General features: G+C 40.7%; 1 protein-coding gene across 1 annotated transcript in view; it reads right to left on the reverse strand.

Annotated features, from left to right (window-relative positions):
• Nucleotides 1-18932, reverse strand: part of LOC115106754 (actin-binding LIM protein 1-like) — a 115429-nt gene that overhangs the window by 71536 nt on the left and 24961 nt on the right. The window contains exons 4-5 of the mRNA XM_065008067.1: nucleotides 14567-14693; nucleotides 14279-14372 (exon numbers count right to left, since the gene is read on the reverse strand). Of these exons, the coding sequence (XP_064864139.1) occupies nucleotides 14279-14372; nucleotides 14567-14693 (221 nt within the window). The remainder of the gene's footprint in view (nucleotides 1-14278; nucleotides 14373-14566; nucleotides 14694-18932) is intronic.

Below are 18932 nucleotides of genomic sequence, written 5' to 3' on the forward strand. Positions count from 1 at the left end.
ATATTGATGGGTTCTGAGTTCTAAATGTGAAAATATGAAGTATCCTTATCCATGACAGAGGGAGAGAGGCCAATGTAGAACGTTTACATTATGTCAGAATATGTTATTGTTATTTTAGACATCAGGGATATTATGGGGAGGAGTGAGGAATTTGGAGCCGAGGGCAGATGAAGTGAGGAAGAACCGATATCTCTAAGGTTCTGTCTAGCAACGGAGATGTATTGGCTGTTCAGATGTGTAGAAGGAGACTCAGCATAGGAGAAAGGGTTAAATAGCAGTACTTGTGCGAATGTGTTTCTCGTCTGTTCAGCTGTCCAACCCTTTGGGTGAATAAACTTGGTTTGAGCATTTATAGTTCCCCGTCAGTTCTTACCTAACAATATTATGTCAAGGACAGCTGAAATAAGCAACGAGAAATGACAGTTCATTACTTTAAGACATAAAGGTCAGTCAATCGGACAATTTCAAGAGCTTTGAAAGTTTCTTCAAGTCGCAAAAACCATCAACCGCTATGATAAAACTGTCTCTCATGAGGACCGCCACATGAAAGGAGGAGCCAGAGTTACCTCTGCTGCAGAGGATAAGTTCATTAGAGTTACCAGCCTCAGAAATTGCAGGCCAAATAAATACTTCAGAGTTCAGGTAACAGACACATCTCAACATCAACTGTTCAGAGGAGACTGCGTGAATCAGGCCTTCATGGTCGAATTGCTGCAAATAAACCACTACTAAAGGACACCAATAAGAAGATAATTGCTTGGGCCAAGAAACACTAGCAATTGACATAAGACCAGTGGAAATTTGAGATTTTTGGTTCCAACTGCTGTGTCTCTGAGACGCGGAGTAGGTGAAAGGATGATCTCTGCATGTGTGGTTCCCACCATGAAGCATAGAGGAGATGGTGTGATTGTGCTTTGCTGGTGGCACTGTCAGTGATATTATTTAGAATTCAAGGCACACTTAACCAGCATGGCTACCACAGCATTCTGCAGCAATACGCCATCCCATCTGATTTGTGCTTAGTTGGACTATCATTTGTTTTTCAACCGGACAATGACCCAAAACACCACCAGGCTGTGTAAGGGCAATTTGACCAAGAAGGAGAGTGATGGAGTGCTACATCAGATGACTTGGCCTCCACAATCACCCGACCTCAACCTAATTGAGATGGTTTGGGATGAGTTGGACCGCAGAGTGAAGGAAAAGCAGCCAACAAGTGCTCAACATTTGTAGTCTGTTTGAAAAGCATTCCTCATGAAGCTGGTTGAGAGAATGCCAACATTGTGTAAAGCTGTCATCAGGCAAAGGGTGGCCACTTTGAAGAATCTAAAATGTTTTTTGGTTTTAACACTTTTTTGTTTACTACATGATTCCATATGTGTTATTTCATAGATTGTGTTACTTAATTTCTACAATGTAGAAAATAGTACAAATAAAGGAAATGCTTGAATGAGTAGGTATGTCCAAACTTTTGACTGGTACTGTACATGTAGTCCATGTATATGATGCCAGAAATATTATGACATGCCATAATCTTTTGGTCCAGACAGCCTCGGATACATGGTCTACACATACTGAAACAGAAGGGTGCTGTTTCGCTCGCTCGTATACTTTAACTGAGATTGATGCGTCTTTTTGTCGGAGCGCATCTCATTCAATTAAATTATCAATATTTTATTTGGACAGACAAGGAGGTACGGTAGGGTGGGCCACGCCCCCCTAAGGCCCACCCATAACGCCGGCCCTGTAGAAACCACAAAAAAACGCCAGAATACACACTAAACAACCACAAAGATGTTATTCAAATCACATGTTATTGTTGACATACACATATTTAACAGATGTTATTGCGGGTGTAGCGAAATGCTTGTGTTCCTAGCGCCAACAATGCAGTAGTATCTAACAAAACAAAATATTGCAAAGTTGCTTAGGAGCCACTGCATGTCGGATTTTGGCTGGGATTATTTGGGAGATCTTTTATTAATGTCCAGAATTTATCAAACGGCCAGTCTAAATGTAATAAACGGGCCGGATCTGGCCCGTGGGCCACCAGTTGAATAGCCCTGCCATACACACACCGTTCACATGCTTACCAACCAGATGTAATGATGAGTTCAATGTACAATGTCCTAGACTCAACCGAGCAAACACCACCTCTTCCTGCCTAATCTGACCTTTAAATTGACCTTTCTTTGGAAAACATATAAATGCCGGCTCTTGGGCTCGCTGTCCCATGTCTTCTGCCACACATCTATCATAATGGCTCTAACCTTACATTTGACGTCACCTACCTGTGTCTATAAAGAAATAGGCTGAAGTTTGCTTACTGCTGTGTAATGTTAAATGCATCTCTATCATTAAAGACCAGGGTGGGATGATTTCTTTTTGTACATTTTCTCAATTGAAACAACGTTTTAAGTGAAATATTAGCTTTTGACTAAAGCCGAAAAAGACCGGAAATTCAAAAGCAAAATTGGACCTATGCACTAACAAGGCTTTTCAGCATAAGCAGCTTGACGACAATACTAAAAACAAAATATGTACTCACATTGGATGTGTTGATTAGGATTCAAACCTTCTCTCATTTATTATACAGTGCATTTGGAAAGTATTCAGACCCCTTTTTCTAAATGTAGTTACATTACAGCCTTCTTCTATAATGGATTGAATAAAAATGTCAATCTACACAAAATACCCCATAATGACAAAGCAAAAACGGGTTTTTATCAATACTGTATTTACCTAAGTATTCAGACCCTTTGCTATGAGACTTGAAATTGAGCTCAGGTGCATCCTGTTTCCATCGATCATCCAGGAGATATTTCTACAACTTGATTGTTGATTGGAGTCCACCTGTTTTAAATTCAATTGATTGGACATGATTTGGAAAGGTGCTCACCTGTCTATATAAAGTCCCAAAGTGGACAGTGCATGTCAGAGCAAAAACCAAGCCATGAGGTCGAAGGAATTGTTCGTAGAGCTCCGAGACAGGATTGTGTCGAGGCACAGATCTGGGGAAGGGTCTCAAAAAATGTTGGCATCATTGAAGGTCCCCAAGAACACAGTGGTCTCCAACATTCTTAAAAGGAAGAAGTTTGGAACCACCAAGACTCTTCCGAAAGCTGGCTGCCCGGCCAAACTGCGCAATCGGGGGAGAAGGGCTTTGGTCAGGCAGTTAACCAAGAACCTGATGGTCAGTCTGACAGAGCTCTAAAGTTCCTCTGTGGAGATGGGAGAACCTTCCAGAAGGACATCCTTCTCTGCAGCACTCCACCAATCAGGCCTTAATGGTAGTGGCTAGACAGAGCCACTCCTCAGTAAAAGGCACATGACAGCCTGCTTGGAGTTTGCCAAAAGGCACCTAAAGGACTCAGACCATGAGAAACAAGATTATCTGGTCTGATGACACCAAGATTGAACACTTTGGCCTGAATGACAAGTGTCATGTCTGTAGGAAACCTAGCACCATCCCAACAGTGAAGGTGGTGGCAGCATCATGCTGTGGGGATGTTTTTTATTTATTTTTTATAAAAAATGTAGCCCCTTTTTCTCCCCAATTTCGTAGTATCAAATTGTTAGTAGTTACAATCTTGTCTCATCGCTACAACTCCGGTACGGGCTCGGGAGAGACGAAGGTCGAAAGCCATGCGTCCTCCGAAACACAACCCAACCAAGCCGCGCTGCTTCTTAACACAGTGCGCATCCAACCCGGAAGCCAGCCGCACCAATGTAAACACTGTGCACCTGGTTAGCGTGCACTGCAACCGGCCACAGGAGTTGCTAGTGCGCGATGAGACAAGGATATCCCTACCGGCCAAACCCTCCCTAACCCAGACAACGCTAGGCCAATTGTGCGTTGCCCCATGGACCTCCCGGTCGCGGCCGGCTGTGACAGAGCCTGGGCTCGAACCCAGAGTCTCTGGTGGCACAGCCCTAGACCACTGCGCCACCCGGGAGGCCCATGGGGATGTTTTTCAGCGGCAGGGACTGGGAGTGTAGTCAGGATCGAGGGGAAGATGAACAGAGCAAAGTACAGAGAGATCCTTGATGAAAATCTGCTCCATATGCTCAACATATGTAGACTGTTGGAAAAGGATTCCTCATGAAGCTGGTTGAAAGAACGCCAAGTGTGTAAAGCTATCATCAAGGCAAAGGGTGGCTACTGAAGAATATAAAATGTATTTTGATTTGCTTACTACATGTGTTATTTCATAGTTTTGATGTCTTCACTATTATTCTACAATGAAAAAATAAAGGAAAACCCTTGAATGAGTAGATATGTCAGCTTTTAACTGGTACTCTATTCGTAGTCCATGCTGTCTGGCCAGAAAGAGTATGTCATGCCATACTCTTTTGGTCCAGACAGCCGTAGATACATGTTCTAATGCTGTTTCAGCGGCAGGGACTGGGAGAGTAGTCAAGATCGAGGGAAAGATGAACGGCGCAAAGTACAGAGATCCTTGATGATAACCTGCTCCAGAGCGCTCAGGATCTCAGACTGGGGCGAACGTTCACCTTCTAACAGGACAATGACCCTAAGCACACAGCCAAGACAATGCAGGAGTGGCTTCAGAACAAGTCTCTGATTGTCCTTGAGTGGCCCGGATTTGAACCCGATTGAACATTTCTGGAGAGACCTGAAAATAGCTCTGCAGTGACACTCCCCATCCAACCTGACCGAGCTTGAGATGATCTGCAGAGAATAGGAGAAACTCCCCAAATATAGCTGTGCCAAGCTTGTAGCGTCATACCCAAGGCTGTAATCGCTGCCAAAGGTGCTTAAAAAATGCACGGAGTAAAACATCTGAATACAAAAAAAAGTTCAAGGCTGTAACGTAACGAAATCTGGAAAAAAATCAAGGGGTCTGAATACATTCCGAATTCACTGTATAAGTTATATTATGTAATAATCAATGAGTGTAAATAATTTTTTTAAATGATGACAGATTGACGCTTTAATATCAGAACCACCGGAAAACGTGTGGCCAGACCACATTTGCCCATTACTTCTCACCACTTTCAAAGAAAGCATCAGCACCGGCCAGTACTCTGCACATTTTTGCATTCCAGTTCAACATTTACCTGATCTGTCAGTCTACCATTGATAACTACATGTACAAAAGTTGTGCCATTTGTATTTGAGCAATATAATTGGATGTTCATTCAAGCACCACTACGTTCCCGCAAGTAACAACTTCTAGATCACTTGAGCATCACAGAAATTGAATTACGTTAACACAGCACGCGCTAGCTGTCCTGAGTAAAAAGAAGCGCCCATCAATCTCGCTGAGTTTATTTATTTTAGGGAAACTGATTTACAAGAGTAAACCTTCAATAGTGAACATACTGGCAATATGTTGGCTACTGTTGATAGTCTACAAAAAAGCTACAAAAAAATACTTCAGCATTTCTCTTGTCTAGCCTACTGTAGCCAGGTCTTTTGGAATGAAGTTCTCTTTAAAGGGGCATCGTCCTATTTTGAGATGTGAAAGAACTGTTCTCAAAATGACATTTTAGAAACAAAAATGAATGCAATTAATAAACTCAGCAAAAAAAATCCCTTTTTCAGGACCATGTCTTTCAAAGATAATTCGGAAAAATCCAAATCACTTCACTGATCTACATTGTAAAGGGTTTAAACACTGTTTCCCATGCTTGCTCAATGAACCATAAAAACTAAATGAACATGCACCTGTGGAACGGTCGTTAAGACACTAACAGCTTACAGACGGTTGGCAATTAAGGTCACAGTTATGAAAATTCAGGACACTAAAGAGGCCTTTCTATTGACTTTGACAAACACCAAAAGAAAATGCCCAGGGTCCCTGCTCATCTGTGTGAGCGTGCCTTAGGCATGCAGCAAGGAGGCATGAGGACTACAGTACTGCAGAGATTGCAATAAATTGCAATGTCCATATTGTGAGACGCCTAAGAGAGCGCTACAGGGAGACGGACAGCTGATCGTCCTCACAGTGGCAGACCACGTGTAACAACACCTACACAGGATCGGTACATCACACCTGAGGGACAGGTACAAGATGGCAACAACAACTGCCCCAGATACACCAGGAACACACAATCCCTCCATCAGTGCTCAGACTGTCCTCAATAGGCTGAGAAAGGCTAGACTGAGGGCTTGTAGGCCTGTTGTAAGGCAGGTCTTCACCAGAAACGATGTTGACTATGGGCACAAACCCACCATTGCTGGACCAGACAGGACTGGCAAAAAGTGCTCTTCACTGACGAGTTGCGGTTTTGTCTCACCAGGGGTGATGGTTGGATTTGCATTTATCGTTGAAGGAATGAGCGTTACACTGAGGCCTGTATTTAGAGGTTGAGCGTCCGTCATGGTCTGGGGCGGTGTGTCACAGCATCATCGGACTGAGCTTGTTGTCATTGCAGGCAATCTCAACGCTGTGCATTACAGGGAAGACATCCTCCTCCCTCATGTGGTACCCTTCCTGCAGGCTCATCCTGACGTGACCCTCCAGCATGACAATGCCACCAGCCATACTGCTAATTATATGTGTGATTTCCTGCAAGACAGGGATGTCAGTGTTCTGCCATGGCCATCGAAGAGCCCGGATCTCAATCCCATTTAACATGTCTGGTACCGTTTGAATAGGAGGGTGAGGGCTAGGGCCATTCCCCCAAGAAATGTCTGTGAACTTGCAGGTGCCTTGGTGGAAGAGTGAGGTAACATCCCACAGCAAGAACTGGCAAATCTGGTGCAGTCCATGAGGAGGAGATACACTGCAGTACTTCATGCAGCTGTTGGCCAAACCAGATACGGACTGACTTTTGACCCCTCCCCTCCTTTGTTGTTCAGGGACACATTATCCATTTCTGTTAGTCACATATCTGTGGAACTTGTTCAGTTTATGTCTTAGTTGTTGAATCTTATGTTCATATAAATATACACGTAAAGTTTGCTGAAAATAAACGCAGTTGACAGGGAGAGGATGTTTCTTAAACAGCTTCATAATAACCAAAGGTGATGGCAGGTAGGCTAGCGGTTAGTGTTGGGCAAGTTGTTCGAATTCATGAGCCGACAAGGTGAAAAATCTGCCAATGTACCCTTGACCAAGGCACTTAACCGTCATTGCTCTAGGGTTGCTGTTAATAATGGCAGACCCCACACTCAGGGAGAGTTGGGATATGCAAAAAACATATTTTCATTTCACACATGTGCATTAATGCACACTTGTACATATGTGAAATAGGCCAAATATAAGCACCAACCAAATTATTTTATTTATTTTTTATAAATATAGCATATTAATAGCTGCATATAGAGAGAAAACATGCCAAACTATAGGCCCTGCATGACTCCAATGCATTAAAAACTAGATCTTTGGCAAACTGGCCTGGTCGTGCCAGCGAGGAAAAAAAGTTAGTGTCGGACCCTGTCAGAGCGTACGAATACGATCCAGAGGTTTACCTGACTAGGCCATGAGATGAGGAAGAAGTCCATGTTTAGCTTCAAAATAGAAAATCAAATTGTATTTGTCAAATGTGCCGAATACAACCTTACCATGAAATGCTTCCTTACAAGCCCTTAACCAACAATGCAGTTCAAGAAATAGAGTTATGAAAATATTTACTAAATAAACTAAAGTAAAATAACGCAATATAGAGTACAGGGGGTGTTGGTACTGAGTCAATGTGTGGGGGTGTAGGTTAGTTGAGGTAATTTGTACATGTAGGTAGGCGTAAAGTGACTATGCATATATAAATAGTCTGGATGGCCATTTTGATTAATAGTTCAGCAGTCTTATGGCTTGGGGGTAAAAGCTGTTTAAGGAGCCTTTTGGACCAAGACTTGGTGCCCCGGTAATCGCATGCCGTGCGGTAGCAGAGAGAACAGTCTATGACTTGGGTGTCCTGGATGGCAGGAAGCTTGGCCCCAGTGATGTACTGAGCCGTATGCACTACCCTCTGTAGCGCCTTACGATCGGATGCTGAGCAGTTGCCCTACTAAGCGGTGATGCAACCGGTCAGGATGCTCTCGATGGTGCAGCTGTAGAACTTTGAGGATCTGAGGACCCATGCCAAATCTTTTCAGTCTCCTGAGGGGTAAAGGTGTTATCGTGCCCTCTTCACAACTGTCTTGGTGTGTTTTGGACCATGATAGTTTGTTGGTGATGTGGACACCAAGGAACTTGAAACTCTAGACCCGCTCCACTACAGCCCCGTCAATGTTAATGAGGGCCTGTTCATAATCTGTCAACTACCTTGGCCATTTCCAATCTGAGTAGGCTTCTGTGTTAGGCTACGTCAAATATAGGGTTAAGGAGCGGTTTTGCGGCCATACACTGAACAAAAATCATAATTTCATGAGCTTTAGTAAAAGATTCCTAAAATGTTCTATATGCACAAAAGTCTTATTTCTCTCACATTTTGTGCACAATTTTTTTACGTACCTGTTAGTGAGTATTTCTCCTTTGCCAAAATAATCAATTTACCTGACAGGTGTGCCATATCAAGAAGCTGCATGATCATTACACAGGTGCACATTGTGATGGGGACAATAAAAGGCCACTCTAAAATGTGCAGTTTTGTCACACAACGCAACAGATGTCTCAAGGTTTGAGAGGGCATGCAATTGGCATTCTGACCTCAGTAATGTCCACCAGAGCTGTTGCCAGAGAATTGAATGTTCATTTCTCTACAATAAGCTGCCCTCCAATGTCGTTTTTGAAAATTTGGCAGTACATCCAACCGGCCTCACAACCGCAGACCACGTGTATGGCAAGTACAGGGAGTAGTTTGCTGATGTCAACATTGTGAACAGAGTGCCCCATGGTGGCAGTGGTGTTATGGTATGGACAGACAAAAGCTATGGACAATGAACACAATTGAATTTTAGCAATGGCAATTTGAATGCACCTCATGTTTCAGCATGATAATGCAAGGCCCCATGTCACAAGGATCTGTACACAATTCCTGGAAACCGAACATTTCCCAGTTCTTCAATGGCCTGTGTACTCACAAGACATGTCACCCATTGAGCATGTTTGTGATGCTCTGGATCGACATGTACTACAGCGTGTTCCAGTTCCAGCCAATATCCAGCAACTTCACACGGCCATTGATGAGGAGTGGGACAACATTTCACAGGCCACAATCAACAGCCTCATTATCAATATGCGAAGGAGATGTCTCGCTGTGTAAGGCAAATGGTGGTCACACCAGATACGGACTGGTTTTCTGATCCACGCCGCTACTTTAAAAAGAATATATATATATTTGTGACCAATAAAAATTCATCTGTATTCCCAGTCGTCTGAAATCCATATCTTAATGAATTTATTTCAACTGACTGATTTCCTTATGAACTGTTACTCATTCAAATCTTTATTGTTGAATGTTACATTTATATTTTTCTTCGGTATAGATTACACCTAGTCCTGAACTAGAATTTTTTCCATTGATCTTGGTTTTTAGTCCAGGACTAGGTTTAATCTGTGTCCAGGAAAACATTCCCATAATGTTTAAATTAGTGGAATCAGATTGTCTTGCATGAAAAAGCAAGTTTTCATTACCAAGTACATCAATAGGGTAAACTACTCTAGGAGAATGTATTAGGCTGTTTGAGAGGAGGCTTGAAGGTTTGAGTACATCTGTTGTTGAAGTACATTAGATCAATAAAGCTACATTATTCTAGCAGTAGCCAAGCAGCTTATGCTGAAAAGTCTTGTTAGTGCATAGGTCAAATTTCCTGTTTTTTTTTTGGCTTTAGACAAAAGCTAATATTTTTATTTAAAATGTGATTTCAATTGAGAATATCTACAAAAGAAATTGACCCACCCTAATTGATAGTGTTTCAGGTGACATTTCTCACACAGTAAGCATACTTCATCTTATGTATTTCTAACCAATATCGGTATCATTTCAACTAACCTGTGTTGGGGAGTAGTGAACTACATGTAGTTCAACTAGTAATTTAGCTACATTTTGCAGTAGCTTGGTGGTAGTTGAACTAAATTCAAATCTAGGTAGTGTTTCCAGCAGTTTTTTTGTTTTGCCATGTAGCGTTGTAGCTAACAACTGGAACTACACACTACTTTTTGGGAAATAGAAAATAAAATATGGGTGATGTAGACAATATTTCCTTTCTTTTTCAGCATCACCCATGTCTAATTCTCACTTGAAACAAAGTTTTTGTATTTAATATGCTAAAATACACATTCTGTTAACATCTTGCTTGAGTTATTTGTTCTTGCAATTTATAGTCAATGACGCATCTGATTTAGATATGATAATTTATTACGAAGTTGTTTAGATGTAGTGGACTACTTTCTTAAAGTAACTATATTTTTCCTCTTCCTATGTATTAAGGGATGCTGACTTTTTTATATATATATATATATATTTTTAGGGGTGGATCAGCTTAATATTGCGGAAAGAATGTTGCTTCCATCAATGTAATTGTCTGCATCATTTCCAATCCTCCATATATGTTTTTGGTAAATGTATATATTCATATACATGCACGCATGCATACATGTACACATATATACATACCTATATAGACACATACTTTTCTTTATTATTCCCCGCAAACCCTACCACCCTTCCCCAATTGGAGAAAACCAATAAACACTTAGGCTTCTACATTCAGTTTATATATCTTATACACATTTTACAGACACAATCTATTTTACAATAGTTATATTTGGTTTGTTTTTAGCCCTTCCTCTATTTCTGATGTCCATCCAGTTTGATTTCTATTTGTAACTGTGCTATTTCACAAAAGTTCTGAACCTATATACATTTTACAGACCCTGTATGTTTTACATTGGTTCTTGTTATTTGTCCCACCCTTCAGCTCCATTCAACCCCTCCCATCTATCTGTCAACATCATCTATTTTGGATTTCTATTTGCCATATATTTTTCAACTGTACAATGATGCTTCACAAATGTATTGAACCTTTTTATTCTCATAGCTTCTACAGATTGTAAATTAAAAATACATATTTTTGCTAAAAAAATATTAAATTATTGACTGACTGGCTTCTCAAATCACCCAGTATTGCTATCTGCAGCATTAGTTCTAGGCAAATGTTGCAATTCTTCAGCCATTCCTGGACCTGTGACCAAAAATTAGCTACATATGGACAATGCCAAAATAAATGATCTAATGACTCTGCCTCCTCACAGCAGAATCTGCAGAGCTGGGAAGATTGTATCCCACATATATATAACATTCTATTGGTTGCAAAAAAAATTGTATAGTTATTTAAATTGAAAAATGTGAAGTTTTGAAACCGGTGTTGTTTTGCGTATCAATTCATAAACCATGTGCCATGGAATGGGTACATCGCAAATCTCTTCCCAACTATTTTGCAATTTATATGGCACAGCTGTCAGTTTTTTGGTCTTTGAATGAAATTGGTATGTTTTTATTTATCACACTTTTCTTTAACCTTTTATGTTCTTTAATACAGGGCTGACATACAAGTTCCTTACTTTTTTCCCCTTTTCCATTTTTGTGATGATGCTGCAATCAATTGGTTGTAATTTTGGGTAGAGCAGACATTTCAAAATGTCTGTGTGACATAACTCCACCAGTGCTATTTATGATATCATTCCCCAAAATTATACCTTTTTTAAACATTTCTTCTATTTTTTTATTTTTTTTAATCATTTAGTATATTTGAGTTTAACCACAATATTTGTGATATTATTTGGTCTGTCTTTTCAGGTGGATTCAAATGAAATTGCAACCAACTTTCTAAGGCTTGTTTAAAAAATAATGATATTTTGGAAATAATTTCCTTTTCATAACAACCGAAAGTGAACAGGTGTAATCTGAATAAAGAGAAAAATGCCCTCTTGAACGTAGCATGAGACATTCTTATCAATTTACTAGAGAACCTGTTTGGACTGAAGCCTTTAGTGAGAGGTCTAATGCTTTAATATTTAATCATTTCTGCCCTCCGAATTCACATTCGTTGTTTAAATAGGCCTTTCAATTTTGTCTGGCTTGCCGTTCCAAATACAATTGAATATTTTTTGTTCATATAATTTAAAAAGCAGGTCACTAAGGTGTAGGCAAAACCATAAGCAAATAGGTCAACTGTGATATGACTAAAGAGTTAATCAGGGTGATTTTTCCACAAATAGACAGGTATTTTCCATTTCATGGTAGCAAGATCTTATCTATTTTTGCTAACTTTCTATAAAAATGTAATGGCGTTAGATAATTTATTTTGGGATTTGTATACTGAGTATGTCCACATCTCCGTCAGACCATTTAATTAGTAAACTACATGGTAATGTAAAATTAGCAGTTTTTTGTGATCCAATACTTAACGTAATTTGGTTTTAAATCCAGAGAGGATAGCAAAAGTATCTAGGTCCTCTGAGGCTGTGGAGAGATTCTAATTGTGGTTTTAAGAGAACATGAATCATCAGCGTACATTGACACTAGTTTCTAAGACACAGATTTCTAATCCCTTAATGTTATTGTTTGATCTAATTTTATCAGCTAACACTTTGATGGCAACTCCAGTCGTACTTTATCAAAAGCCTTTTCAAAATCAGCTATGTAAACCAGGCCTGGTGTCCCCAATATTTCATAGTATTCTATTGTTTCCAGGACTTGACTTATATTATCTCCAATGTATCGTCCATGTAAAAAAACTGTCTGATTAGGATGAATAATATCTGACAATGCTTTATTAATTCTACGCGCCAAACATTTTGCTAGGATTTTTGCATCACAACACTGAAGTGTAAGAGGTCTCCAATTTTTTTTAAATGGACTGGATTTTTATATATAGCATTTGGGTCCTGTTTCAGTAATAATGATATCAGACCTTGTCTGATAATCTACCATTTATATAGGAGTGGCTAAAACATGTTAATAATGGTCCTCTGAGTATATAAAAAAATGTTTATGGGGGTCATAAACCTCCCCCAATTGGCCAATGTCATGACACCCCTTTTGAATTTCTTTACCCATGGGAGAAATTTATTTCACCCCCAGTCCATTTTCCACAAAACTTAATCTAAAATTGTTGAATGGGTTTCCTGTAAACAATATATATTATATTCCTTCTCTTTGAGCCAGGTAAATACTGATCACCTTTTCTTATTACCTGCTAGGCCATTACAATTGTAACTGGCTATACTTATTTCACCACTTACCATTATGATATTTGCATTGCTACTAAGTAAACCTCCAATTGGTCCCCACTATTCCACCTTCTAAAAGCCCTCCTCATCCTGAGGTGGGTTGTCATCTCAATGCCCGGCATACCCCCACCACCCCGTATCCCATAGCCCTGAAAAGACTGGGATCCATCCTTCTGCCATTTACAGAACAGAAGTAGATCAAATGCCAAATGCATTTCCATCTCCCTCACCTCGATTTGTATTATATATAGCCATAAAAAAACTATATATTTTAAGAATCTTGTTTCTTATTTTGCATAATTTGCTAATCATATTTGTATGTATTTTAGACCATTTATGGAAAGGATTTTACCTCTCACCAGTCTCGCCATAACCACACTACATTATTACAAGCAATTATTATATTAGCAAACAATTGTTGTGAATCATCCTCTATTGTCCCTAACATCTTTTACTCCTTCGCAACAGTTGTGGGATACACACATACACACTCAACCCTTTCCCCCCACACAACCATAGGCTCACATTCTCAACAGTTGCACCATCCCAGAGCCCAACTCAAGAAAGGTCTCGATTTACAGTTGCAGCAAGTAAGGCTTCTCTCAGAACGATGTTCTCCTTTTTAAGTTCATTCACCTCGGTTTCAATCTTATTGACTGTCCCTTTTTAGGTTGTGTGTTTCCTTCTCCAAAGTCGCAGCTTTTTCATCACTCACCTCGAGGCTTACCTTAAATTCTTTTCTATCCTTACAGACTAATTCAAGTATACCCAGCTTGTCATTTATTGATTTTATCAGATCGGTTTTCGACCTTATTAAATATATTAAATAAATTAAGTCACGTTTTCGTTTAGAAATTGGTTCCCCTGTCTTACTCTCCGTCATGTTTGGGTGTTGCTTGTTTTCTTAATATTTGTCGATAATGTCTTAAGATTGGTTTTGTGTTATTATCCAGACCGAAGGTTATCACTCACCAGATTGTGTAGTGCTAATATTTAGTCTAACTTGCCGATATTGAATATTACGTTTTTATCTTGAGGTGCTCTACATAACTTTGTTCAGTCCGCCAATACCTTTCTCAGTCCCGCCTCCTCCTCTCTCATGATGAATGTTAGGTGATTGGTGATTGGCTTACCTCCAGCACTTTGCCTGTGATAAACTGCTGGCATGCCTCGCACTGGACCCCAAAATGGATCTGGTAGTCCTTCTCACAATAGGGTGCGCCATCCCTGAGCAAAGAGATAGGAGAATACAGAAAGACTGCATTAGAATAGGATAAAATAGAATAGTATATTTTACTGTGTCTGCAAGTATGTTGTGTGTATAAAATAATAGAATAGTGGGTTTTACTTTGTTTGCAAGTACACTGTGTATTTCATTATGTGTGTAAGCATTTCATGTGTATAATAGTTGTTAGACTTACTTGCTGATGTACTCCCCAGTGAGGACTTTTTTACAGGCCGTACACTTAAAGCAGCCCAGGTGCCACTGTCTCTCCAGTGCTAAGAGAGCCTGACCATTCTTAATGTCTCTACCACAGCCCGTACAGCCTGTAAAACACACACACGCACAAACAATAGTTTCCATCTATTCAAAACCTATACGCTAGATGGTGGCAGAGGGTCAACAGCCATGGCTTATTAATGGGTGCTTCAATCTTCCGTTAAGGTATATTTAAGTGATAATGCTGAGAAGCCTGTGTTTGTTGGATATATTGACACCAAAGCCCATCACATTCCTTGTAAAAACAGACGAGAACGGTCTAAGGTATGTTGTTCAAAGCCTGTTTGTGTTATTTCTAAGTTCACTTGTAATTAGGCTACTGGAAAACAATATTATAACAATGACTTCGTCTCGGGCCTACCACCCGTGCCAATATATCCAACAAACACCGGCTTCTCGGGCATTGTCACTTAATTACCAAAAGCTTATCCAGGCGATCTACAAAGAAATAAATCACCTCTTCCTAAGCTCCCAGTCATGTCATAGGATCCCAGTGGCATCCCATGACATGTGTGATGACACACCGAGTATAAAGAGCTTGAAATGATGACATGAGGAGAATCAGCACCCTTATTTATGGATACCCCTGTATATAAGCTAACTGGCAACACAGAGAGAAACCAGGGTCGTGTTCATTTGACACCTAACAGAAGAAAACAAACAAACAGGAAATCACTGCCTGGACTTGGTACACTCAGCTCTTTTTAAAGTTTCAATGCAGCCTTTTTTAATCTCAATATCAAATCATTGCTGTGTAACAATTTGCTTTATGCATGCCCACTAGCCTATGTATTTCGGCAAAAATTACAGCTAGCCCTTGATTACCAGTATTGCGCACTCATCATCTTTGATACAATAGCTAGCTAGCAGGGAAAGCATAAATTGTCAGCCAAACAAATCTTATATTTTTATTAGTACCGTTTGTTATATATTTTTGTTCCATTATAGCCTAACCTCAAATTAGTTCAAGGAAGGTTTTTAGAATTTTACGACATGAAGGTAGCAGTACAGCTGAGCATTGCTGTATACCACTGTGTGCAACTTCCTCCAAGATATATGTTGAGCTTTCACACCTGCACTGGAAAATTTGATGTGAGATTCAACATCGCCTCCCATACAAGGGTCTGCAGCTGCCACTTCCAAAGTGATGACTTTATCGAGCCTTTAACCCCCACTGGACGTTGGCTACTCAGGAAGGGAGCTCTCCCCATCCTGTTCCAGTGGAATGACTATTAAGTTACAGTGCCAAGACCTGGGGTATGGCAAAGGAGAGAACAACCAACTTATGAGCTGGCTCAGGTGGATGAATGACTTCCTCCACCTGTATCATGATCATGATTATTGTTCAGCTGCTGACCTGGCACTGGAGCAAGGCAAAGATCTTCATAAGGAGGTAGAGAAACTGAGGAGACAGGTGAAGGAAATATCTGTCTGTCAGCGATTTCTGTTTGGAGCGATTTTACTGCCTCCGATACACGGTTCTAGACAAGGTAGGTTATGGTAATGATAATAATATAGAGAGGATAGAGTGCTGCTTTGCTTCTATAAAATGAATAATATATGGTATCAAAAGGTCATTTAAAACAAGGTCTAAATAGACTGAGACCAAAACTGTGTTGCGGCTTGAGTAGAAACAATGTGTAAAAATAAGCATACAACAAATTAAGTAAAAACCAACATAAATAAATGCTTTGTTTAATAAAGGCTTTAAAATGTTTGCACAAAAGCATTGCCTTGATCTTTGTTGTAGGTAACAATAATATTTTCTTTTCTCATCATTCCTTAATTTATCTGCATTTGTCATGTGTTATTTTGTTGCCCTGGTGGCAGTAAAAGGATCTTGTGTCTTACGCCTCGATCACACCGACAGTGTCATTGCGTTTTGGAACACCAGAAGTACATTCATTTCCAATGGAACACTGTGTTTGCTTTGCAGCATTGCGTTGCAGTGTGTGTTCTGTGTGGTGCATACTGTACGTTGGATTTGTACAGTATGAATCAAATTGTATGCGTCGATGAGTTGACAGAAATGGTAGCAGAATGTGAATGTTGAACTTTTGTGGTACACATATCCAGATGATGCTGCGTACCATTTTGCGCAATGACGCTGTAGGTGTTATTGACGCGTTATATACTCGTGGGTAGTACTTCCCTCTGGAGGCAGTAACAACAGCTAGGATTAGATATCAATTACGTCATTCTCCTCATTCATCATATTTCCCACTTCTGACATATACACTCACAGGCGAGTTTATTAGGTACACCACCCCGTTCACGAAAATGCATCGCATGACAACAAGTTCAGTTTACTTGAGTGGCCTGCACAGTCCCAGACCTCAACCCAATAGAGCATCTTTCGGATAACAGAACGGGCTGTTATCAGCATGAATGTACCACTGTCCAATCTGAACCAACATCCCTGTGGAACATTTCCGACACCTTGTAGAATGACCCAGTACTATATGGGTGTACCTAATAAACTGAGTATAGGTTTGCGAAGTATGCCCACCTAATGGCCTCCCGGAAGCTCATCGAACCGGCATCCCATAACATGGTACGTGTGACCATAGCAAGGGCAGCTGCAAAGAGGAATGAGGTCACACTACTTGAATTTACTATTTACCAGGAAATGCAGTGGTAATCATCAAAGCTACAACTGACCTTAGACAAACACAGAAGGGCTAAATGCCACTTTGACAAGCTTGATGCTACTTGAATCTACTTTAAGCCATTAAACCAATCATGATGATGAATCTTTTAGGGAGGGAAGATAAATCATAAACCTATAACAGTGAATAATTTCTGCCCTCTGGAGGGTTGATCATTTTAGTTATAATTTTGCATATTCATGCATCATAATCCTTTTTTTTCATAATCCTTTTTTTCTGCAGTCCATATACATGTTTTCCTTTTCATGACCTATCTTTCACTGAGTCTGAAGTAGAGGGATCCGGCCCACAGTATCAACATCCACCAGTCGACTGTGAGATGCATCGTGACAACATGGGGCGACTTTCTTTACACAATTCTTGGGTCAGTGTGTATCTGGATGTCCGAGGAAGCAGTCAAGGCTCACCTGCGAGAGGAATTTAAGGAATACACAGACACACGTGGTGATTAGCAACAACTCTGTGCAGTCTAACACGATCTTCTCTCCTGCTTCAGAATGAAGTCCCACTGCACTTTCAAGGTGATGATTGGCATGGCACCACATAGTAAAGGGCTGCAACAAAGGTGTTTGCACTGAGGTTCTGTAAGTGACAAGGAGATCCTGAAGCAGTCGGGTATCGTGCCTGTGCTGAAAGCAGGGATGTCCATAATCGTGGACGACTGTGTGCCCTGCAAGGTCCTACGACCGGATTTCCTCTCAGAGGGTACAGATGCCAGCAGCAGAATTCAAGGAGACGCAAGCCATTGCTCGGCTGAGGGTCCATGTGGAGCGACTGATTCGCAGAGTGAACGAGGACAAGCTGTTTGACATGGTCATCCCTCTTTCCATCACTGGGCACATCAACCAGCTCTACACCGTTGCCTGCCTCCTCGTCAACTACCGGAATGGGCCCTTGGTCAAAGCACTGGCAAAGGACTAGTGATGCTGTCAATTTCCGTACTATTAGACTGGTAACTGATTGCCCTGTTTTTGCCTCTGATTCAAGATAACGGTGCATTCGGAAAGCATTCAGACCCGTTCACTTACTCCATTTTGTTAAAAAAAAATATTATTTTTATTTCACCTTATTTAACCAGGTAGACTAGTTGAGAACAGGTGCAGTGATCTGCGAGCTGCTCTGACAGCTAGTGTTTAAAGCTAGTGAGGGAGATATGAGTCTCCAGCTTCAGTGATTTTTGCAGTTCATTCCAGTCATTGGCAGCAGAGAACTGGAAGGAAAGGCGGCCAAAGTAGGAATTGGCTTTCGGGGTGACCAGTGAGATATATACCTGCTGGAGTGCGTGCTACAGGTGGATCCTGCTATGGTGACCAGTGAGCTGACATAAGGTGGGGCTTTACCTAGCAGAAACTTGTAGATGACCTGGAGCCAGTGGGTTTGGTGACGAGTATGAAGCGATGGCCAGCCAACGAGAGAGTACAGGTCAGTGGTGGGTAGTATATGGGGCTTTGGTGACAAAAAGGATGGCACTGTGATAGACTGCATCCAATTTGTTGAGTAGAGTGTTGGAGGCTATTTTGTAAATAACATAGCTGAAGTTGAGGATTGGTACGTTGGTCAGTTTTACAAGGGTATTTTTAGCAGCATGAGTGAAGGATGCTTTGTTGTGAAATAAGT

Source organism: Oncorhynchus nerka, linkage group LG23 (assembly GCF_034236695.1).
Source record: "Oncorhynchus nerka isolate Pitt River linkage group LG23, Oner_Uvic_2.0, whole genome shotgun sequence".
NCBI classification, from domain to species: domain Eukaryota; kingdom Metazoa; phylum Chordata; class Actinopteri; order Salmoniformes; family Salmonidae; genus Oncorhynchus; species Oncorhynchus nerka.